Here is a 24,858-nt window from a genome sequence, read left to right on the forward strand (position 1 = left end):
TCATGTTTCTTGGCCCAAGGAAGTCTCTTCTTATTATTGGTGTCCTTTGGTAGTTTTTTTTGCAGCAATTTAACCAATTGAATGCCTGATTCACACAGTCTCCTCTGAACAGTTGATGTTGAGATGTGTCTGTCTGTTAATTGAACTCTGTGAAGCATTTGTTTGGGCTGTAATCTGAGGTGCAGTTAACTCTAATGAACTTATCCTCTGCAGCAGAGGTAACTCTGGGTCTTCCTTCCTGTGGCGGTCCGCATGAGAGCCAATTTGTGGAGTGGTTGAAAAAAAAGTTTTAATGACTCCAACCTAGTGTATGTAAAACTGGCTTGTATGTTAGATGCTCCATAAGATCTAATAAGCTACTTGAACCTCCAGCACAATCTCTACTTGGACCGTCCAGCTACTTGGCCCTCCAGCACAATCTCTACTTGAACCTTCCAGCTACCTGGTCCTCCAGCACACTCTCTACTTGGACCTTCCAGCTACTTGGTCCTCCAGCACACTCTCTACTTGGACCTTCCAGCTACTTGGTCCTCCAGCACACTCTCTACTTGGGCCTTCCAGCTAAGCACTTTGGTAATATGTACACTCATGTACCTGTACAAATTAAACTGTGCTATTTTAAGAACTACTCCCCAATACTGCTTCACTGACATGAGGATGACAACACATCAAACCACATTATCCTTCCCTGCAACTTGGTATGTACANTTCATCTATGGTAAAGATACAGTATTCAGACCCCTTGACATTCACTATGGTAAAGATACAGTATTCAGACCCCTTGACATTCATCTATGGTAAAGATACAGTATTCAGACCCCTTACATTTATCTATGGGCAAAGATACAGTATTCAGACCCTTGACATTCATCTATGGTAAAGATACAGTATTCAGAACCCTTGACATTATCTATGGCAAAGATACAGTATTCAGACCCCTTGACATTCATCTATGGTAAAGATACAGTATTCAGACCCCTTGAAACCCCAATTCATCTATCTATGGTAAAGATACAGTATTCAGACCCCTTGACATTCATCTATGGTAAAGATACAGTATTCAGACCCCTTGACATTTATCTATGGGCAAAGATACAGTATTCAGACCTTGGACATTCATTCTATGGTAAAGATACAGTATTCAGACCCCTTGACATTCATCTGATGGCAAAGTACAGTATTCAGACCCCTTGACTTTTTACACGTTGTTATGTTACAGCCTTATTCTAAAATGGATAAATGAATGTGTATTTATCCACACCCAACACCCCATAATGACAATGCAGAAAAGGTATTTAGATATTTTTCAAATTAATAAAACAGAAATACCTTATTTACATGAGTATTCAGACCCTTGGCTATGAGACTCACAAAATTGAGCTCAGTTGCAGCCTGTATCCTGTTTCCATTGATCATCCTTGAGATGTTTCTACAACTTGATTGGAGTCCACCTGTGGTAAATTCAATTGATTGGACATGATTTGGAAAGGCACACGCTGTCTATATAGGGTCCCACCAGTTGACAGTGCATGTCAGAGAAAAAACTATCCTTGAGGTCGAAGGGAATTGTCAGATTGTGTCGAGGCACAGATCTGGGGAAGGGTACCAAACCATTTCTGCAGCATTGAAGGTCACCAAGAACACAGTGACCTTCATCATTCTTAAATGACAGAAGTTTGGAACCACCAAGACTTCCTAAAGTTGGCCACCCGGCCAAACTAAGCAATCAGGGAGAAGGGCCTTGGTCAGGGAGGTAACCAAGAACCCAATGGTCACTCTGACAGAGCTGCCAGAGTTCCTATATGGAGATGGGAGAACCTTCCAGAAGGACAACCATCTCTGCAGCACTCCACCAATCAGGCCTTTATTGTAGAGTGGCGAGACGGAAACCACTCCTTAGTAAAAGGCACATGACAGCCCGCTTGGAGTAGGCCAAAACGCACCTAAAGGACTCTGACCATGAGAAACAAGATTCTCTGGTCTGATGAAACCAAGATTGAATTCTTTGGCCTGAATGCCAAGCGTCACATCTGGAGGAAACCTGGCACCATCCCTACAGTGAAGCATGGTGGTGGCAGCATCATGCTGTGGGGATGTTTTTTAGCGACAAGGACTGGGAAACTAGTCAGGATCGAGGGAAAGATGAACGGAGCAAAGTACAGAGAGATCCTTGATGAAAACCTGCTCCAGAGCACTCAGGACCTCAGACTGGGGAGAAGGTTCACCTTCCAACAGGACCACGACCCTAAGCACACAGCCAAGACAACGCAGGTGTGGCTTCGGGACAAGAGCCCGGACTTAAACCCGATCAAACATCTCTGGAGAAACCTGAAAATAGCTGTGCAGCGATGCTCCCCATCCAACCTGACAGAGCTTGAGAGGATCTGCAAAGAAGAATGAGAGAAACAAATAATCATGTTTTGTTGCAAAACGCTATATACCCCAGTCTCAGAGAAATAAGAAGTATTGCTAGGTTTTACACAGTCAAATGTGACAAATAACTACATTTTTAATAGAGAACTGTACAAATGTTATATATTTTTTAAAGGTTTAAAAAATCAATAATATAATAATATGAGATACACTACATAGCCAAAAGTATGTGGACACCTGCTCGTAGAACATCTCATTCCACAAGAGCATTAGTGAGGTCGGGCACTATTGTTGGGCAATTACTGTAGGCCTGGCTTGCAGTCGGCGTTCCAATTCATCCCAAAGGTGTCCGATGAAGTTGAGGTCAGGGCTCTGGGCAGGCCAGTCGAGTTCTTCCACACCGATCTCAACAAATCATTTGTTGGAACAGGAAAGTGCCTTCCCTAAACTGTTGCCACAAAGTTGGAAGCACAGAAGTGTCTAGGATGTCATTGTATGCTGTAGCGTTAAGATTTCCCTTCACTGGAACTAAGGGGCCTAGCCCAAACCATGAAAACCAGCCCCAGACCATTATTCCTCCTCCACCAAACTTTACAGTTGCCACTATGCATTGGGGCAGGTAGCGTTCTCCTGGCATCCCATGAGCTCATATTCATCCATCAGACTGCCAGATGGTGAAACGTGAGTCAACACTCCAGGGAACGCTTTTCCACTGCTCCATAGTCCAATGGAGGCGAGCTTTACACCACTCCAGCCGACACTTGGCATTACACATGTTGATCTTAGGCTTGTGTGCGGCTGCTCGGCCATGAAAACCCATTTCATAAAGCTCCCGACGAACCATTCTCATGCTGATGTAAGGCCATTCTACTGCCAATGTTTGTCTATGGAGATGGCATGGCTGTGTGCTCAATTCTATACGCCTGTTAGCAACAGGTGTAGCTGAAACAGCCGAATCCACTAATTTGAAGGTGTGTCCACATACTTTTGTGTATGTAGTGTATGTAAAGTATTTACATTTGACAACTTATCCAGAGTAACTTAGTTAAAGCATTCAACTTAATAAGATCGCTAGGTGAGACAACCACATATCACAGTCAAATAGACAGGATACCAACATTCCTTTCTAGCTAAACAATGGATATATACAGAATAGCGTTTAGCAACAAAAAAATATATGCATATAAAGTCTATTAATAACAAATCTGAGAACAGTAATATTTTACACACACATGAAGGAACCCATAAGCAATCATTTGTGATTAAAAAAGGCACGTGAATAATTGGTGGATATAGTGTTTTGGAATGATAGAGCATATACAGCACCAGTCAAAAGTTCGGACACAGCTACTCCTTCAAGAGTTTCTTTATTTTTGCAAATGTTTACTTTGTAAATAATAGTGAAACGATGAAATAACACATATTGAATCATGTAGTCACCAAAAAAAGTGTTAAACAAAACTAAATTAATTTAGATTCTTCAAAATTGCCACCGTTTGCCTTGATGACAGCTTTGCACAATCTTGACATTCTCTCAATCAGCTTAATGAGAAATGCTTTTCCAACAGTCTTGAAGGAGTTCCCACATATGCTGAGCACTTGTTTGCTGCTTTTTCTTCACTCTGCGGTCCAACTCATCCCAAACCATATGGGTTGAGGTCAGGTGCTTGTGGAGGCTAGGTCATCTGATGAAGCACTCCATCACTCTCCTTGGTCAAATAGCCCTTACACAGCCTGGAGGTGTGTTTTGGGTCATTGTCCTGTTGAAAAACAAATGATAGTGCCACTAAGTGCAAACCAGATGGCATGGCGTATAGCTGGTAAAAAATGCTGTGGTAGCCATGCTGGTGTGCCTTGAATTCTAAATAAATCACAGTGTCACCAGCAAAGCACCCCCACACCGTCACACCTCCTCCATGCTTCACAGTGGGAACAACACATGCAGAGATCATCTGTTCTCCTACTCTGTGTCTCTCAAAGACATGGCGGTTGTAATCAACAATCTTACATTTTGTAACGATTGTCCTCCTCTTCTTCTGACGAAGAGGAGTAGTAGGATGGATTGGAGAACCAATGCGCAGCGTGGTACGTGTACATTTTAATATATAAAAATACAAAATAACAACGTGAATGAACAAACGAAAATCAAAACAGTCTCGTATGGTACAGACACAGGAAACAATCACCCACAACTCAAAAGTGAAACCAGGCTACCTAAGTATGGTTCTCAATCAGGGACAACAAATGACAGCTGCCTCTGATTGAGAACCATACCAGGCCAAACACAGACATCCCAAATCATAGAAAAAGGAACATAGACAACCCACCAACTCACGCCCTGACCATACTAAAACAAAGACATAACAAAAGATCTAAGGTCAGAACGTGACACATTTGGACTCATCAGACCAAAGGACTGATTTCCACCTGTCAAATATCCATTGTTCATGTTTCTTGGCCCAAGGAAGTCTCTTCTTATTATTGGTGTCCTTTGGTAGTTTTTTTTGCAGCAATTTAACCAATGAATGCCTGATTCACACAGTCTCCTCTGAACAGTTGATGTTGAGATGTGTCTGTCTGTTAATTGAACTCTGTGAAGCATTTGTTTGGGCTGTAATCTGAGGTGCAGTTAACTCTAATGAACTTATCCTCTGCAGCAGAGGTAACTCTGGGTCTTCCTTTCCTGTGGCGGTCCGCATGAGAGCCAATTTGTGGAGTGGTTGAAAAAAAAGTTTTAATGACTCCAACCTAGTGTATGTAAAACTGGCTTGTATGTTAGATGCTCCATAAGATCTAATAAGCTACTTGAACCTCCAGCACAATCTCTACTTGGACCGTCCAGCTACTTGGCCCTCCAGCACAATCTCTACTTGAACCTTCCAGCTACCTGGTCCTCCAGCACACTCTCTACTTGGACCTTCCAGCTACTTGGTCCTCCAGCACACTCTCTACTTGGACCTTCCAGCTACTTGGTCCTCCAGCACACTCTCTACTTGGGCCTTCCAGCTAAGCACTTTGGTAATATGTACACTCATGTACCTGTACAAATTAAACTGTGCTATTTTAAGAACTACTCCCCAATACTGCTTCACTGACATGAGGATGACAACACATCAAACCACATTATCCTTCCCTGCAACTTGGTATGTACCAAGGATATAACAATGGACGACAGCCAATCCCTGCTCTTAAACACAAAACAATACAGGCATGTTGATCCTTGAGTTCTAACTGCTTCTAGTGAAGTTATTTTCTCATCAAATAAAACAGAAGTGAAGAGCAGGAATGTAAGAGTGGAACAGGACAGTTTACCAGTAAGGGGTTAAGTTAAAGAGACTCCTCCTACTAGTATGTAATGAACTCTTAGCTAATGCATTTCAGACATACTAGTATCTCCTTCTTAAGAGCATATCTCTACAACCTGTCAGTCATAAGGACCCAGAGGAAGAATTGGTGAGAACCAGGTATTGAAGCTCTTGCAGATTGTTGAAATAAAACAATTAATACAAACCTACAGCATGCTTTGTATAGTCTTGAATGATATATAACCAACATTTTGGTCAAAAATGATTTCCTGTTTGTATTTCCTGTTTGCTACTCTGTTCTGATCCACTCTTTTCCCAGGGAAAGTGAACCTTTCAAAGAGATTGTGTTTGCAATATTGAGTGTCTTGCCAACTGTGAAATGTATTTAGAATGCTCTTCAGAAGATGTTGTATGTTTTGAGTGTTCTTGTGTTCATCTTAGTTTTGTTTCCTAGACGTCTTTTGTCATTTGTGTCTTTGTCATCTGCTGCAGCCAGAAACACGATCCATCACCATCTCTCAGATGTTTGCCAAAGCCACAAAAGCCTTCGTGAAGGACACAGATCATGCGGGACACCTGATCCCTGTGTCCAGTCTGAATGACACAGACAAACTGAATCTCCGATCACTCATTGTCAAGACCAGGCACAGATGCTTCTGGCAGGAACCCAAATACCAGTCCCCTGGCTTTACCCTCGGTGATGTTCTGGAGCCTGGAGAGCCTGGAAACACACCTTTAAGCCCAAGTAAGCACCAGAGCATCCCGCTAGTGACAAATAACTATGGGTTGTTGTTGTTCTAAAATATCTGACCATTGATTTAAATATTTATCCTACTCTTGTTTTTCTGAGCAGAATAGGAAAATGCTAATGTCATGGATGTGTCTGTTATAGATATGTGCTGTGGTATAATAGCATAGAGTCCATTCAAATGTTGAACTTTCCCTCAGCTGTCAAGGAGTCTGACTTTGTGGACTACAGTGGGACATTTGGTGACAAGAAAGAAATGAATGCAGATGGAAACTTGGAGGCAAAGTTGGCTGATTTCAACCTGACCGTGGAAGGGAAATGGTCCACCAAACAGAAGCTGTCCCTTGGCAGCCTGAACAAAGAGAAGGTTGATGTGAAGGACTTACACAACTACTCAAAAAACAGGTGAGTTACCCTATACTATACATATGTTCAATACAGTCATAATACATCATAATACAGTCATAATACAGTCATAATACATCATAATGCATCATAATATATCATAATACAGTCATAATACAGTCATAATACATCATAATGCATCATAATACATCACAATACAGTCATAATACATCATATAACATCATAATACATCACAATACAGTCACAATACAGTCATAATACAGTCATAAAACATCACAATACATCATAATACAGTTATAATTCAGTCATATACAGTCATCATACAGTCATAATACATCATAATACATCATATTACATCATAATACAGTCATAATACATCATATTACATCACAATACAGTCACAATACAGTCATAATACAGTCATAATACATCATAATACAGTCATAATACGTCATAATACAGGCATAATATGTCATAATACGTCATAATACAGTCACAATACATCATAATACAGGCATAATACATCATAATACAGTCACAATACAGTCACACTACGTCATAATACAGTCATAATACGTCATAATACAGTCACAATACAGTCACAATACATATAATACATCATATTACATCACAATACGTCATTTTACAGTCATAATACATCATAATACGTCATAATACATCATAATACAGTCATAATACATCATAATACATCATATTACATCATAATACATCACAATACAGTCACAATACAGTCATAATACATCATAATACATCATAAAACAGTCGTAATACATCATAATATGTCATAATACATCATAATACATCATAATACAGTCATAATACAGTCATAATATCCTCATAATACAGTCACAATACATCATAATACAGTCATAATACATCATAATACAGTCATAATACGTCATAATACAGTCATAATACATCATAATGCAGTCACAATACAGTCACAATACGTCATAATACAGTCATAATACAGTCACAATACAGTCACAATACATCATAATACATCATAATACATCATATTACATCACAATACGTCATAATACAGTCATAATACATCATAATACGTCATAATACATCATAATACAGTCATAATACAGTCACAATACATCATAATACAGTCACAATACATCATAATACAGTCATAATACATCATAATACATCATATTACATCATAATACATCACAATACAGTCATAATACATCATAATACATCATAATACAGTCATAATACATCATAATACGTCATAATAGTCATAATACAGTCATAATACAGTCGTAATACATCATAATACGTCATAATACATCATAATACATCATAATACAGTCATAATACAGTCATAATCTCCTCATAATACAGTCACAATACATCATAATACAGTCATAATACATCATAATACAGTCATAATACGTCATAATACAGTCATAATACATTCATAATACATCATAATACAGTCATACTACATCATAATATCCTCATAATACATCATAATACAGTCACAATACATCATAATACAGTCATAATACAGTCATAATACGTCATAATACAGTCGTAATACATTCATAATACATCATAATACATCATAATACATCATAATACAGTCACAATACATCATTATACAGTCATAATATATCATAATACAGTCACAATACAGTCATAATACATCATACAGTTCACCTTCCCAAGGAGTCCAAGACCCAAGACCAGTGAGCAAAACTGGTTGCAATGACATCAGGCAGGTCTTTTGTGTAAAAAGGACATTTTCAGGTTGAAGTGACAACAAACCAACATACCAACAAACAGACAACAAAGAAGTGGAACTGTACTGGTTTAGCAACTTCCTGAAACTTAAACTACATCCTCACTGTTTTCACTACTAGTTTAGTTTAAAGGGACAATCTGTGATTGTTACATCCATTTGTTTACTTTTAAAGTAGCTTTCCAGTGTTTCCAGATTTCTATGAAATATGACCTAAAATGTGTCCCTCCTGCAGAGTTCTGGACATGTCCCATCCTGTGATCAAGCAGACCCGTGCGAATCCCAGGGCAGTGCTAGGCGTCTTGACGGAGAGGATTATGACGTCACTACCTTGCCCGGTCACAAACAATGTCCTTAAGCATGGCAATGTAGGAGCCAACGTGAGCGCCTGTGTGTTCCTGAGCGGGAAGGTAGGAGGAAAGATTACCAAGTGTTCTACTGAAGTGAATTATATTTTCCTCATATTTTACTGGTAACTCAGATTTAGATCATCTCTGTTGTAAAATAGATTTTTAATCTCAATAATCTCACTTCATGAAAGCTAGGCCTTCATAAATAAAGTCAATGTCAGGACCATATTGACAGATCACAGATGTTCAGTAGTCGTAATACTCACAGATGTCTGTTCAGTCGTGGTAATACTCACAGATGTCTGTTCAGTCGTGGTAATACTCACAGATGTCTGTTCAGGCGTGGTAATACTCACAGATGTCTGTTCAGGCGTGGTAATACTCACAGATGTTCAGTAGTCGTAATACTCACAGATGTCTGTTCAGTATTTCGTAATACTCACAGATGTCTGTTCAGTCGTGGTAATACTCACAGATGTTCAGTAGTGGTAATACTCACAGATGTCTGTTCAGTAGTGGTAATACTCACAGATGTCTGTTCAGTAGTGGTAATACTCACAGATGTCTGTTCAGTATTTCGTAATACTCACAGATGTCTGTTCAGTAGTGGTAATACTCCCAGATGTTTGTTCAGTAGTGGTAATACTCACAGATGTCTGTTCAGTAGTGGTAATACTCCCAGATGTCTGTTCAGTAGTGGTAATACTCACAGATGTCTGTTCAGTAGTGGTAATACTCACAGATGTCTGTTCAGTATTTCGTAATACTCACAGATGTCTGTTCAGTAGTGGTAATACTCACAGATGTCTGTTCAGTAGTGGTAATACTCACAGATGTCTGTTCAGTAGCGGTAATACTCACAGATGTCTGTTCAGTAGTGGTAATACTCACAGCTGTCTGTTCAGTAGTGGTAATACTCACAGATGTTCAGTAGTCGTAATACTCACAGATGTCTGTTCAGTCGTGGTAATACTCACAGATGTTCAGTAGTCGTAATACTCACAGATGTCTGTTCAGTAGTGGTAATACTCACAGATGTCTGTTCAGTAGTGGTAATACTCACAGATGTCTGTTCGGTAGTGGTAATACTCACAGATGTCTGTTCAGTAGTGGTAATACTCACAGATGTCTGTTCAGTATTTCGTAATACTCACAGATGTCTGTTCAGTAGTGGTAATACTCCCAGATGTTTGTTCAGTAGTGGTAATACTCACAGATGTCTGTTCAGTAGTGTTAATACTCCCAGATGTCTGTTCAGTAGTGGTAATACTCACAGATGTCTGTTCAGTAGTGGTAATACTCACAGATGTCTGTTCAGTATTTCGTAATACTCACAGATGTCTGTTCAGTAGTGGTAATACTCACAGATGTCTGTTCAGTAGTGGTAATACTCACAGATGTCTGTTCAGTAGTGGTAATACTCACAGATGTCTGTTCAGTAGTGGTAATACCCACAGATGTCTGTTCAGTAGTGGTAATACTCACAGATGTCTGTTCAGTACTCGTAATACTCACAGATGTTCAGTCGTGGTAATACTCACAGATGTCTGTTCAGTCGTGGTAATACTCACAGATGTTCAGTAGTCGTAATACTCACAGATGTCTGTTCAGTAGTGGTAATACTCACAGATGTCTGTTCAGTAGTGGTAATACTCACAGATGTCTGTTCAGTAGTGGTAATACTCACAGATGTCTGTTCAGTAGTGGTAATACTCACAGATGTCTGTTCAGTAGTGGTAATACTCACAGATGTCTGTTCAGTAGTGGTAATACTCACAGATGTCTGTTCAGTAGTGGTAATACTCACAGATGTCTGTTCAGTAGTGGTAATACTCACAGATGTCTGTTCAGTATTTCGTAATACTCACAGATGTCTGTTCAGTAGTGGTAATACTCACAGATGTCTGTTCAGTAGTGGTAATACTCCCAGATGTTTGTTCAGTAGTGGTAATACTCACAGATGTCTGTTCAGTAGTGGTAATACTCCCAGATGTCTGTTCAGTAGTGGTAATACTCACAGATGTCTGTTCAGTAGTGGTAATACTCACAGATGTCTGTTCAGTATTTCGTAATACTCACAGATGTCTGTTCAGTAGTGGTAATACTCACAGATGTCTGTTCAGTAGTGGTAATACTCACAGATGTCTGTTCAGTAGTGGTAATACTCACAGATGTCTGTTCAGTAGTGGTAATACTCACAGATGTCTGTTCAGTAGTGGTAATACTCACAGATGTCTGTTCAGTAGTGGTAATACTCACAGATGTCTGTTCAGTATTTCGTAATACTCACAGATGTCTGTTCAGTAGTGGTAATACTCACAGATGTCTGTTCAGTAGTGGTAATACTCACAGATGTCTGTTCAGTAGTGGTAATACTCACAGATGTCTGTTCAGTAGTGGTAATACTCACAGATGTCTGTTCAGTATTTCGTAATACTCACAGATGTCTGTTCAGTAGTGGTAATACTCACAGCTGTCTGTTCAGTAGTGGTAATACTCACAGATGTCTGTTCAGTAGTGGTAATACTCACAGATGTCTGTTCAGTAGTGGTAATACTCACAGATGTCTGTTCAGTAGTGGTAATACTCACAGATGTCTGTTCAGTAGTGGTAATACTGTCTCTTGCTCAAGTCAGAATGCTGTACCTGGGTTGTTCCAGAATAAATTGTGCACCAATATTGAATTTTAAAAGCATGTTAAATTAAATGAAGTGCCCTTTCATTAATATAGACCACATGGAGAATTCAATAAATCTGATTGTTGATATGAATAAAGACTTGTTAAAGTGCCACCATTCAGCATATTGTCCATCCATGCAGCATTCATGTAACGTCCGTCCCTCATTTTAAGGTCCTTTTATGTGAACTGAACTCTCAACACTATTCCTTTTTAAATGTTTTTTTCAGAAGAAATATTGAACATCTAATATTCAAATTATAGTGTAAAAGCAGGTCAGCTGGTTTTATTATTTTTGCCAATTATCTTGTGTTTTGTGGTGGAACACTGAGCAGGTGGACCACAGCGCACCATAGATAGACATGCTAGAAATGTTTTAACAATTTTTCATTTTTTGTGAAGCTTGCATTCAATTGCCAATCCCTTCAAACAACAAGCTTACATTCCCCCTGTCACAAGGACATCCCTAGTTATGTTCAAACTTACTTTATATGGGACTTACTATAGTCATAAAAGAAGGATACCTCTTGTGATGCAAATTTTTTTTTCAAGTTACACTTCTCAAACCGAATTGGTGGAATGACCCAGCTCTAGTTACCACATCATTTCCTGTTCTTGACATTAGAAACACTTCCTGAAAATGCAATGGTGTAGAATCAAATCAAATCCAATTTTATTTGTCACGTACACATGGTTAGCAGATGTTAATGCGAGTGTAGCGAAATGCTTGTGCTTCTAGTTCCGACAATGCAGTAATAACCAACGAGTAATCTAACCTAACAATTCCACAACTACTACCTTATACACACAAGTGTAAAGGGATAAAGAATATGTACATAAAGATATATGAATGAGTGATTGTACAGAACGGCATAGGCAAGATGCAGTAGATGGTATCGAGTACAGTATATACATATGAGATGAGTAGTGTAGGGTATGTAAACATAAAAGTGGCATAGTTTAAAGTGGCTAGTGATACATGTATTACATAAAGATGCAGTAGATGATATAGAGTACAGTATATACATATACATATGAGATGAATAATGTAGGGTATAAACATTATATTAAGTGGCATTGTTTAAAGTAGCTAGTGATACATTTTTTACATCAATTTCCATTATTAAAGTGAGCTGGAGTTAGTCAGTATGTTTGCAGAAGCCACTCATTGTTAGTGGTGGCTGTTTAACAGTCTGATGGCCTTGAGATAGAAGCTGTTTTTCAGTCTCTCGGTCCCTGCTTTGATGCATCTGTACTGACCTCGCCTTCTGGATGATAACGGGGTGAACAGGCAGTGGCTCAGGTGGTTGTTGTCCTTGATGATCTTTTTGGCCTTCCTGTGACATCGGGTGGTGTAGGTGTCCTGGAGGGCAGGTAGTTTGCCCCCAATGCGTTGTGCAGACTTCACTACCCTCAGGAGAGCCTTACGGTTGTGGGCGGAACAGTTGCCGTACCAGGCGGTGATACAGGATGCTCTCGATTGTGCATCTGTAGAAGTTTGTGAGTGCTTTTGGTGACAAGCCAAACTTCTTCAGCCTCCTGAGGTTGAAGAGGTGCTGCTGCGCCTTCTTCACCACGCTGTCTGTGTGGGTGGACCAATTCAGTTTGTCCGTGATGTGTACGCCGAGGAACTTAAAACTTACTACCCTCTCTACTACTGTCCCGTCGATGTGGATAGGGGGGTGCTCCCTCTGCTGTTTCCTGAAGTCCACGATCATCTCCTTTGTTTTGTTGACTTTGAATGTGAGGTTATTTTCCTGACACCACACTCCGAGGGCCCTCACCTCCTCCCTGTAGGCCATCTCGTCATTGTAATCAAGCCTACCACTGTAGTGTCGTCCGCAAACTTGATGATTGAGTTGGAGGCGTGCATGGCCACGCAGTCGTGGGTGAACAGGGAGTACAGGAGAGGGCTCAGAACGCACCCTTGTGGTGCCCCAGTGTTGAAGATCAATGGAGTGGAGAAGTACCCAGTTGCACAGGGCGGGGTCGAGACCCAGGGTCTCGAGCTTGATGACGAGTTTGGAGGGTACTATGGTGTTAAATGCTGAGCTGTAGTCGATGAACAGCATTCTCACATAGGTATTCCTCTTGTCCAGATGGGTTAGGGCAGTGTGCAGTGTAGTTGCGATTGCATCGTCTGTGGACCTATTTTGGTGGTAAGCAAATTGGAGTGGGTCTAGGGTGTCAGGTAGGATGGAGGTGATATCGTCCTTGACTCGTCTCTCAAAGCACTTCATGATGACGGAAGTGAGTGCTAAAGGGCGGTAGCTTTCTTGGGAACAGGAACAATGGTGGCCCTCTTGAAGTATGTGGGAACGGCAGACTGGGATAAGGATTGATTGAATATGTCCGTAAACACACCAGCCAGCTGGTCTGCGCATGCTCTGAGGACGCTGCTGGGGATGCCGTCTGGGCCTGCAGCCTTGCGAGGGTTAACACGTTTAAATGTTTTACTCACATCGGCTGCAGTGAAGGAGAGTCCGCAGGTTTTGGTAGCAGGCCGTGTCAGTGGCACTGTATTGTCCTCAAAGCGAGCAAATAAGTTATTTAGTCTGTCTGGGAGCAAGGTCCTTTGAATAGATGACTGTCTGGGTTAGAATCTGGGTCATCTGTGTACCAAACGTCTCTGACTGATTTTACATTTTCTCCACAGGCCTCTATGAAGCAGAGCGGCAGTACTCAGACAGATAGTGATGTGTCACTGGGTATTCCTGCAAATACTGTCATGGCCTACAGTCTGATTGAACTCTACGTCAAATGCAATGGACAGTTTGGTGAGGAAGTGTATGGTTTATCAATGTCCCAGGTATAGCTGCATGGTTAAGTACCATGGTAAAGTACACAGCCAGCGTCTATGTTCCTCAGTGTATTTAGTGTAGCCACTGTATTTAGTATATCCACTGTATTTAGTATATCCACTGTATTTAGTATATCCACTGTATTTACACTGTATTTAGTATATCCACTGTATTTAGTATATCCACTGTATTGAGTGTAGCCACTGTATTTAGCATATCCACTGTATTTAGTATAGCCACTGTATTGAGTATAGCCACTGTATTTAGCATATCCACTGTATTTAGTATATCCACTGTATTTAGTATATCCACTGTATTTAGTATATCCACTGTATTGAGTATAGCCACTGTATTTACTATATCCACTGTATTTAGTATAGCCACTGTATTTAGTATATCCACTGTATTTAGTATAGCCACTGTATTTAGTACAGCCACTCTATTTAGTACAGCCACTCTATTTAGTATGGCCACTGTATCTGCCTGTGTGTGACTGGTTATGACTGTTGTCTGCTCTTGCCCACAGAGCTGTGCCTCATCTGCAACAATGGGGGCTTTGAAATAGATAAGTCAAAGGAGGGGTTGGAAGTAGATGGATTTATGGACCAGGGAGGCGACTTTGATACCAACAGTCCCCTAAATCTGAACAAAGGTAATAATGCCAGTGGAGGGTAATGTCTCCTGTCTAGTGGTCAAGATGTAGTCTACTGAATGGAACTTCTGGTCAACATGTAGTCTACTGAATGGAACATCTGGTCAACATGTAATGTAGTCTACTGAATGGAAGGTTTGGTCAACATGTAGTCTACTGAATGGAACCACTGGTCAACATGTAATATAGTCTACTGAATGGAATGTTTGGTCAAAATGTAATGTAGTCTACTGAATGGAAGGTTTGGTCAACATGTAATGTAGTCTACTGAATGGAATGTCTGGTCAACATGTAATGTAGTCTACTGAATGGAATGTCTGGTCAACATGTAGTCTACTGAATGGAACGTCTGGTCAACATGTAGTCTACTGAATGGAACGTCTGGTCAACATGTTATGTAGTCTACTGAATGGAATGTTTGGTCAAAATGTAATGTAGTCTACTGAATGGAAGGTTTGGTCAACATGTAGTCTACTGAATGGAACCACTGGTCAACATGTAATATAGTCTACTGAATGGAATGTTTGGTCAAAATGTAATGTAGTCTACTGAATGGAAGGTTTGATCAACATGTAATGTAGTCTACTGAATGGAATGTCTGGTCAACATGTAATGTAGTCTACTGAATGGAATGTCTGGTCAACATGTAGTCTACTGAATGGAACGTCTGGTCAACATGTAGTCTACTGAATGGAACGTCTGGTGAACATGTAATGTAGTCTACTGAATGGAATGTTTGGTCAAAATGTAATGTAGTCTACTGAATGGAAGGTTTGGTCAACATGTAATGTAGTCTACTGAATGGAAAGACTGGTCAACATGGAGTCTACTGAATGGAACATCTTATCAACATGTGATGTAGTCTACTGAATGGAACGTCTGGTCAACATGTAATGTAGTCTACTGAATGGAACGTCTGGTCAACATGTAGTCTACGGAATGAAACATCTGGTCAACATGTAGTCTACTGAATGGAATGTCTGGTCAACATGTAGTCTACTGAATGGAACGTCTGGTCAAAATGTAATGTCTATGGAATGTTCAATATTTCTCTGATTAGTAATTACAAAGTTACCACACTTTTGAAATATATAAAAATGTATGGATTTGTTACATGAAAGTAAGACACTTTGATAAAATGGTTTCTGTATTGTTTGTGTGTTGACAGAACTGGAGAAACTGAGTGGTCATTTCCAGCTGCTGTCAGTCCTGCCGGTGGCCAAACGCTCCTCTCTGCTCCAGCTCCTCAAGACAACCATGGAGGACAGAGAGGCAGTCAGTGTGCTGGAGAGTGTGGTGAGTGAGGCGTAAAGAAACAGGGCCCAAACACACACACACACACACACACACACACACACAATGTAGACACACACACACACAATGTAGACACACACACACACACACAATGTAGACACACACACACACACAACTAATGGCAGGAATGAATATCTCACCCTGAATATCTGTAATATTCTCTCTGTGTTAAATATACTCTCTCTCTCTCTTTTTCTCTCTCTCAATTCAATTCAATGTCAATTCAAGGGGCTTTATTGGCATGGGAAACATACAGTACCAGTCAGAAGTTTGGAGACACCTACTCATGCAAGGGTTTATCAAAATTTTTACTATTTTCTACATTGTTGAATAATAGTGAAGACGTCAAAACTATGAAATAACACATATCTGAGATTCTTCAAAGTAGCCACCCTTTGCATTGATGACAGCTTTAAACACTCTTGGCATTCTCTCAACCAGTTTCATGAAGTAGTTACCTGGAATGTATTTAAATTAACAGGTGTGCCTTGTTAAAAGTTAATTTGTGGAATTTCTTTCCTTCTTAATGCTTTTGTGTCACGCCTGCTCCCGCTCCAGGCTCCCCAGCATTATGCACTCCTGCCAGCCATCATTACGCACACCTGCCTTCCCCCGTCACTCGCATCAGCGATTATTGGACTCACCTGGACTCAATCACCTCTTTCATTACCTCCCCTATATCTGTCTGTCACCCCCCCCCTCTTTTCCCTACTTCAGCATTGTGCTGATGCTCTTCCTGTCTTGTTCTATGTCTGTTCCGATTAAATGTTTGACTCCCCGTACCTGCTTCTCTACTCCAGCGTCGGTCCTTACAGTATGAGCCAATCAGCTGTGTTGTGACAAAGTAGGGGTAGTATACAGAAGATCGCCCTACTTGGTAAAAGACCAAGTCCATATTATGGCAAGAACAGCTCAAATAAGCAAAGAGAAAATACAGTCCATCATTACTTTAAGACATGAAGGTCAGTCAATGTGGAAAATGTTGCAAAAACCATCAAGTTCTATGATGAAACTGGCTGTCATGAGGACCGCCACAGGAAAGAAAGACCCAGAGTTACCTCTGCTGCAGAGGATAAGTTCATTAGAGTTACCAGTATCAGAAATTGCAGCCCAAATAAATGCTTATGTAGTTCAAGTAACAGAAATATCTCAACATCAACTGTTCAGAGGAGACTGTGTGAATCAGGCCTTCATGGTCAAATTGCTACAAAGATGAACCACTACTAAAGGACACCAATAAGAAGAAGAGACTTGCTTGGGATAAGAAACACAAGCGATGGACATTAGACTGGTGGAAATCTGTCCTTTTGTCATGGTTCCACTTGTCACCTAGAGACATTAACAACACTCAGCTGTGTCCTATTATTCATTATGATTTCCCTGTTAAAACAGGGGTGTGTTCTGGTTTCCTGCTGAAGCTTCAATTGTTTACCGTGTGCGTTTGTTTCCTGAGTGAGTTTTTGAGACTTAGTGTTTGTTGTTACTGTGATCCGTTGGATACCGTTTCTCAGTAAAGTATGTATGTTTAGCCACTGATTCCTCATCTGGTCTCTTCTCTGCACCTGGATCCAACCTCATCACGTCACAACTTTGGTCTGATGAGTCCAAATTTACGATTTTTGGTTCCAAGCGACGTGTGTTTGTGAGATGCAGAGAGTAGGTGAGCGGATTATCTCCGCATGTGTGGTTCCCACCGGAAAGCACGGAGGAGCAGGTGTGATGGTGTGGGTGTGCTTTGCTGGAGACACTGTCTGTGATTTATTTAGAATTCAAGGCACACTTGACCAGCATGGCTACCACAGCATTCTGCTGCGATACTCCATCACATCTGGTTTGTTCTTAGTGGGACTATCATTTGTTTTTCAACAGGACAATGACTCCAAACACACCTCCAGGATGTGTAAGGGCTATTTGACCAAGAAGGAGAGTGATGGAGTGCTGTATCAGATGACCTGGCCTCCACAATCACCCAACCTCAACCCAATTGAGATGGTTTGGGCTGAATTGGACCGCAGAGTGAAGGAAAAGCAGCCAGCAAGTGCTCAGCATATGTGGGAACTACATCAAGACTGTTGGAAAAGCATTCCATGTAAAGCTGGTTGAGGGAATGCCAAGAGTGTGCAAAGCTGTCATAAAGGCAAAGGGTGGCTATTTTGAAGAATCTAAAATATATTTTGATTTGTTTAACACTTTTTTGGTTACTACATGATTCCATATGTGTAATTTCATCGTTACGATGTCTTCACTTATTCTACAATATAGAAAATAATACAAATGAAGAAAAACCCTTGAATGAGTAGCTATGTCCAAACTTCTGACTGGTACTGTATGTTTACAAGTGAAAGTGAAATAGATAATAAACAAAAGTGAAATAAACAATAAAAATAACAGTAAGCATTACACACACAAAAGTTCCAAAATAATAAAGACATTTCAAATATGTTGCAACGATGTGCAAATAGTTAAAGTACAAAAGCAAAAATAAATCAACATAAATATGGGTTGTATTTACAACAGTGTTTGTTCTTCACTGGTTGCCCTTTTCTTGTGGCAACAGGTCACAAATCTTGCTTCTGTGATGGCACACTGTGGTATTTCCCCAATAGTTAAGGGAGTTTATCAAAATAGGATTTATTTTAAAATTCTGAGGGAAATATGTGTCTCTAATATGGTCTTACATTTGTCAGGAGGTTAGGAAGTGCACCTCAGTTTCCACCTCGTTTTGTGAGCAATGTGCACCTATCCTGTCTTCTCTTGAAATCCAGGTCGGCCTATGGCGGCCTTTCTCAATAGCAAAGCTATGCTCACTGAGTCTCTACATAGTCAAAGCTTTCTTTAATTTTGGGTCAGTCACAGTGGTCAGGTATTCTGCCAGTGTGTTCTCTCTGTTTAGGGCCAAATAGCATTCTAGTTTGCTCAGTTTTTGTTAATTATTTCCAATGTGTCAAGTAATTGTCTTTTTGTTTTCTCATGATTTTTTGGGGTCTAATTATGTTGCTGTTGCTGTCCTGGGGCTCTGTGGGGTCTGTTTGTGTTTGTGAACAGAGCACCAGGACCAGCTTGCTGAGGGGACTCTTCTCCAGGTTCATCTCTCTGTAGGTGATGGCTTTGTTATGGAAGGTTTGTGAATCGCTTCCTTTTAGGTGGTTGTAGAATTTAATGGCTCTTTTCTGTATTTTGATAATTAGTGGGTATCGGCCTAATTCTGCTCTGCATGCGTTATTAGGTGTTTAATGTTGTACACGGAGGATGCAGAATTCTGCAGAGTGTCAATTTGGTGTTTGTCCCATTTTGTCGGACCCCAGACCTCACAACCATAACCAGTGGTAACAGGTTCTATATCTGATTCAAGTATTTGTAGTGTGGGGTGCTGAAAACGTCAAATTTTGATGGCATTTTTTTATTTAACCAGGCAAGTCAGTTAAGAACAAATTCTTATTTACAATGACATCCTAGGAATAGTGGGTTAACTGCCTTGTTCAGAATGACAGATTTTGACCTCGTCTACTCGGGGATTCGATGTAGCAACCTTTCGGTTACTGACCCAACGCTCTAACCACTAGTCTACCTGCCTCCCCCAAGAGCAAAGGCCCTTCTTGCCTTGTCTCTTTTTACCATTCATTCACTCACTCACACACTCACTCACTCACTCACTCACTCACTCACTCACTCACTCACTCACTCACTCACTCACTCACTCACACTCTCTCTCTCCCCCTCCCCCACCCCTTGTCACAGCTGGATCAGTTGTGTGAAGGTGAGACTCCTGACCTGGGTGACCTGGAAGAGCCTGAGAGGGAGACAGTCCAGGCCATACTGGATCTTGTAGACCAATGTGTTGGGAAGGATGAGGACGAGATCAGATCCTCACTTCTCAGTGCCGTCCACCTCATTGTCAGTGCCATGGACGGTGAGATAGAGAGCAGTTTTCACAGGATTCTCCAGTTATTATTTGATCAGTTCCTGGGAAACTAGGTTCACTACTGTGGTTTTATGTGTGTATATTTATTTATTCAGGAATGACAGATGAAGGTCTCTCTGTGTTGGGATCCTGTTGCAGTCCTCCAGTCTTACAGGCCCTGCAGATCCTGGTGAGTTCACACCTGCTTGATTGAGCCTCCAGTCCTGTATGACCTGGAGTTCATTTTTCTAGGTTTTTGTTTATGTAAATGTTTTGGGTTTATGTAAATGTATTTGCATTTATGTAAATGTATTTAGGTTTATGTAAATGTATTGGGGTTTATGTAAATGTATTTGAGTTTATGTAAATGTATTTAGGTTTATGTAAATGTATTTAGGTTTATGTAAATGTATCTTCCCATGTTAAATAAACTAATATTTCTACCATTATGATAACATTGTACCACCAGTAGCAGTAGTAACACCATTGACGGTAACCAGTGGCGATTTTTAACAAAAATATTGGTGGGGCAAACTCATTGAAAAAAAAGTGAATATGCATCGATACATTACTACACTACACTAAACATTGAATGGACGTACCATCATAAATACTTATCAGACACACACAAACGTTATAACATAAGGGTTATGACCAGTGTATATGCTACTGTCCATATCTTTGGCTCCTATTGCAAGGAAGACCACGGTAGTCCAGCATACTTTATAGAGTAAAGTCTATTTTACTTCAGAATCAATATCAGCATCGCTCTGCAATATTGCTAATCACTGTTAGAGTGATGGGACGCAGCAGAACACCATTCTGAGTGCAGTTGCCTCTGCCTGTCTGTTAAAACCTCTTTGGGATATTCGGGACGGTAGCGTCCCACCTCAGCAACAGCCAGTGAAAGTGCAGGGCGCCAAATTAAAAACAACAGAAATCTCATAATTAAAATTCCTCAAGCATACAAGTATTTTACACCATTTTAAAGATACATTTATCGTTAATCCAGCCACAGTATCTAATTTCAAAAAGGCTTTACGGCAAAGGCACACCTAACGATTATGTTAAGTAAGCACCTAGTCACAGAGAAACACAGACATTTTTCCAGACAAAGAGAGGAGTCACAAAAGGCAGAAATAGAGATAAAATGAATCACTAACCTTTGATGATCTTCATCAGATGACACTCATAGGACTTAATGTTACACAATAAATGCATGTTTAGTTCGATAAAGTTCTTATTTATATCCAAAAATCTGAGTTTACATTGGCGTGTTATGTTCAGTAGTTCCAAAACATCCGGTGATTTTGCAGAGAACCACATCAATTTACAGAAATACTCGTCATAAATATTGATGAAAATACAAGTGTTGTACATGGAACTTTTTATTTTTTGTATTTGTACCACTTTTTCTCCCCAATTTCATGGTATCCAATTGTTTTTAGTAGCTACTATCTTGTCTCATCGCTACAACTCCCGTACGGGCTCGGGATAGACGAAGGTTGAAAGTCATGTGTCCTCCGATACACAACCCAACCAAGCCGCACTGCTTCTTAACACAGCGCCATCCAAACCGGAAGCCAGCCGCACCAATGTGTCGGAGGAAACACCTTGCACCTAGCAACCTTGGTTAGCGCGCCACAGGAGTCGCTGGTGCGCGATGAGACAAGGATTTCCCTACCGGCCAAGCCCTCCCTAACCGGGGCGACGCTAGGCCAATTGTGCGTCGCCCCACGGACCTCCCGGTCGCGGCCGGTAACGACAGAGCCTGGGCGCAAACCCAGAGTCTCTGGTGGCACAGCTGGCACTGCAGTACAGCGCCCTTAACCACTGCGCCACCCGGGAGGCTCGTACATGGAACTTTAGATAAACTTCTCCTTAATGCAACCGCTGTGTCAGATTTCAAAAAAGCTTTACAATAATCTGAGTACAGCGCTCAGACAACAAAACAGCCAAACAGATATCCGCCGTGTTGTGCAGTCAACAGAAGTCAGAAATAGCATTATAAATATGAACTTACCTTTGATGAGCTTAATTATTTTATAACTTGCTTTATTTTAACGGAAGCCTGTCCAGCGGTTGATGAGCACCAATATATTTTAGCTCTACAAGTTTGAAAATAATTTTCTTGGTGATTGTTGACATGATTCATGATGACTTTTCAGCTAGGTAGCTAGAAGACGATTAACAACTATGGGCGGGCACTACTAATGACTCTCTATGCAGCACCCAAGCGGGCTTGGCTAGCCTCTCCACAACAGATCACTGAGTGAGAATGAAACCGCTGCATTAGCGAGCTGCCTTTCCTCAAATAACATTTGGCAAAATAACAGTACAACAGGGAAGCGAGCACGTACTGTGTGCTTGATTAGCTCAAGCAATTACACATCAAATGTGTTTGCTTACTGACATAATGTTGTGACATGAGTGAAAGCCAGAATTACATGCAGAACAGCGCCATCTCTTGGATAGTGGTGGAGCTGAACGATGTGTTACATCAAAGTATAGGTCACACCAATTACTTTTTGTAAGTATTTTAGGATTTTCTTAAATGGAGCCCACCGATCTCAAATCTAAGGTCATTTAACCTTTAAAAATAATTGACTTAATCATTCACTAAAGAGATTTGATGAATCATTTTGCTCAGAGTGTAATTTCCCTTCATTTAAATTGAGTTACACCAATGATATGTTTTATTTAAACACACCAATTATCTATGGAATCATAACATTGATGACATACTAAAAGGGTGTGATTAGCTAAAAATCTTCTTTAATATTGACCCCTCTCCTAAGGCGGTAACACTAATTACATAAAACGTAGGGACACATAATAACTGTAAATATATAAATATATTAGTGGCCTTCTTTGCTTTATTGATCTATATACAGTGTATTCATAAATGTAGTTTACTGTGTAGATATATATATATATATATATTTGTCTTTGTAATGAGTGATGTTCAAGGGGTTAACAATGTATTATATTTATTTTCATTGATCTATAAAATATATGAAATAATTTTGTTTATTTTATCAAATTCAAAATAATATATCCCAAAAACATGCCACTAAGATAACGTTTTGCAGTATAAAGGACTTCCATTATGTTTCACATTGATAAACAGTTTAATATCAATTAAAACATGTATAATGTCTAACTATTTGTCATTTTAAAGTGTTTGTCATTGTTGCAAAGTGGAGGGATGCAGAATGACCCAGAAAATAAAGCATATCAATGTATTCCTGTGCTGCTTGTCCTCCAGGTGCAGCATGTGGCAGCAGGGAGTGGGGAGACCCTCTCTCTGAGAGATGCTGGTCTGGCTGTTCTGACTGAGGAGGAGCTGTATCAGAGGACAGAGAGTCTCTTTGGTCTCTTTAAAGTTACACTGAAGAGAGAGGAGGACACACTGAGGACAGAGATGAAGGACCAGCCTGGATACCTTCCTCTAGTCATGAGTATCACTGTGAAAGGCCTATTTAGTTTAAGCTGAGAGAGAGGCAGAGAGTCATGGACTAGAATCCCACACGCAGATTCTAAACAGACGTTGAACTGAAAAACAACTATTTCCATTGATTGTTAATTCCCTGCATTGTGTATTTATCTTCGAATATTCTTACATAATATTTTGTGAGTGTGATGTTTACTGTTCATTTGTTATTGTTTATTTAAATTTGGTTTATTATCTATTTCACTTGCTTTGGCAATGTAACAGGTATGCACGCATGACTGTAAGTTGCTTTGGCAATGTAACAGGTATGCACGCATGACTGTAAGTTGCTTTGGCAATGTAACAGGTATGCACGCATGACTGTAAGTTGCTTTGGCAATGTAACAGGTATGCACGCATGACTGTAAGTTGCTTTGGCAATGTAACAGGTATGCACGCATGACTGTAAGTTGCTATGTAACAGGTATGCACGCATGACTGTAAGTTGCTTTGGCAATGTAACAGGTATGCACGCATGACTGTAAGTTGCTTTGGCAATGTAACAGGTATGCACGCATGACTGTAAGTTGCTTTGGCAATGTAACAGGTATGCACGCATGACTGTAAGTTGCTTTGGCAATGTAACAGGTATGCACGCATGACTGTAAGTTGCTTTGGCAATGTAACAGGTATGCACGCATGACTGTAAGTTGCTTTGGCAATGTAACAGGTATGCACGCATGACTGTAAGTTGCTTTGGCAATGTAACAGGTATGCACGCATGACTGTAAGTTGCTTTGGATAAAAGTGTCTGCTAAATGGCATATTATGAAACTTGTCAATCCTGTTTGAACCATTCAGTATTTTACTCCTGCACTAGTTGAGCTACAGAACTAGTGAACAACAGTGAATGTATCCTTGTAATGTTTTCAGTAAAGTTCAACAAACGATATCAGACGTCCGACCTCCATTCTTCTAGTCATTAGATAATACAACATAAAGTGGGACATTACAGGGGGGGTTAGTTTATTAGGATCCCCATTAGATAATACAACATAAAGACACATTACAGAAGGAGGGAGGGAGGGAGGGAGGGAGGGAGGGAGGGAGGGAGGGAGGGAGGGAGGGAGGGAGGGAGGGAGGGAGGGAGGGAGGGAGGGA

The 24,858-nt window shown here is 40.4% G+C and overlaps 1 protein-coding gene across 1 annotated transcript; it reads left to right on the forward strand.

Moving 5' to 3' along the window:
* The first annotated feature begins 5,777 nt into the window (after positions 1–5,777).
* On the forward strand, positions 5,778–24,649 carry LOC116371657 (gasdermin-E-like). The gene is made up of 10 exons (XM_031820548.1): positions 5,778–5,826; positions 6,171–6,423; positions 6,627–6,831; positions 8,805–8,979; positions 14,253–14,373; positions 14,924–15,049; positions 16,218–16,345; positions 20,102–20,273; positions 20,381–20,454; positions 23,533–24,649. The coding sequence occupies exons 2-10, from the start codon at positions 6,201–6,203 to the stop codon at positions 23,758–23,760; spliced, it is 1,452 nt and encodes a 483-aa protein (XP_031676408.1). The 5' UTR covers positions 5,778–5,826; positions 6,171–6,200; the 3' UTR covers positions 23,761–24,649.
* Positions 24,650–24,858: the final 209 nt, after the last annotated feature.

The sequence above is a fragment of the Oncorhynchus kisutch genome, unplaced genomic scaffold (genome assembly GCF_002021735.2).
Source record: "Oncorhynchus kisutch isolate 150728-3 unplaced genomic scaffold, Okis_V2 scaffold3465, whole genome shotgun sequence".
NCBI lineage: Eukaryota > Metazoa > Chordata > Actinopteri > Salmoniformes > Salmonidae > Oncorhynchus > Oncorhynchus kisutch.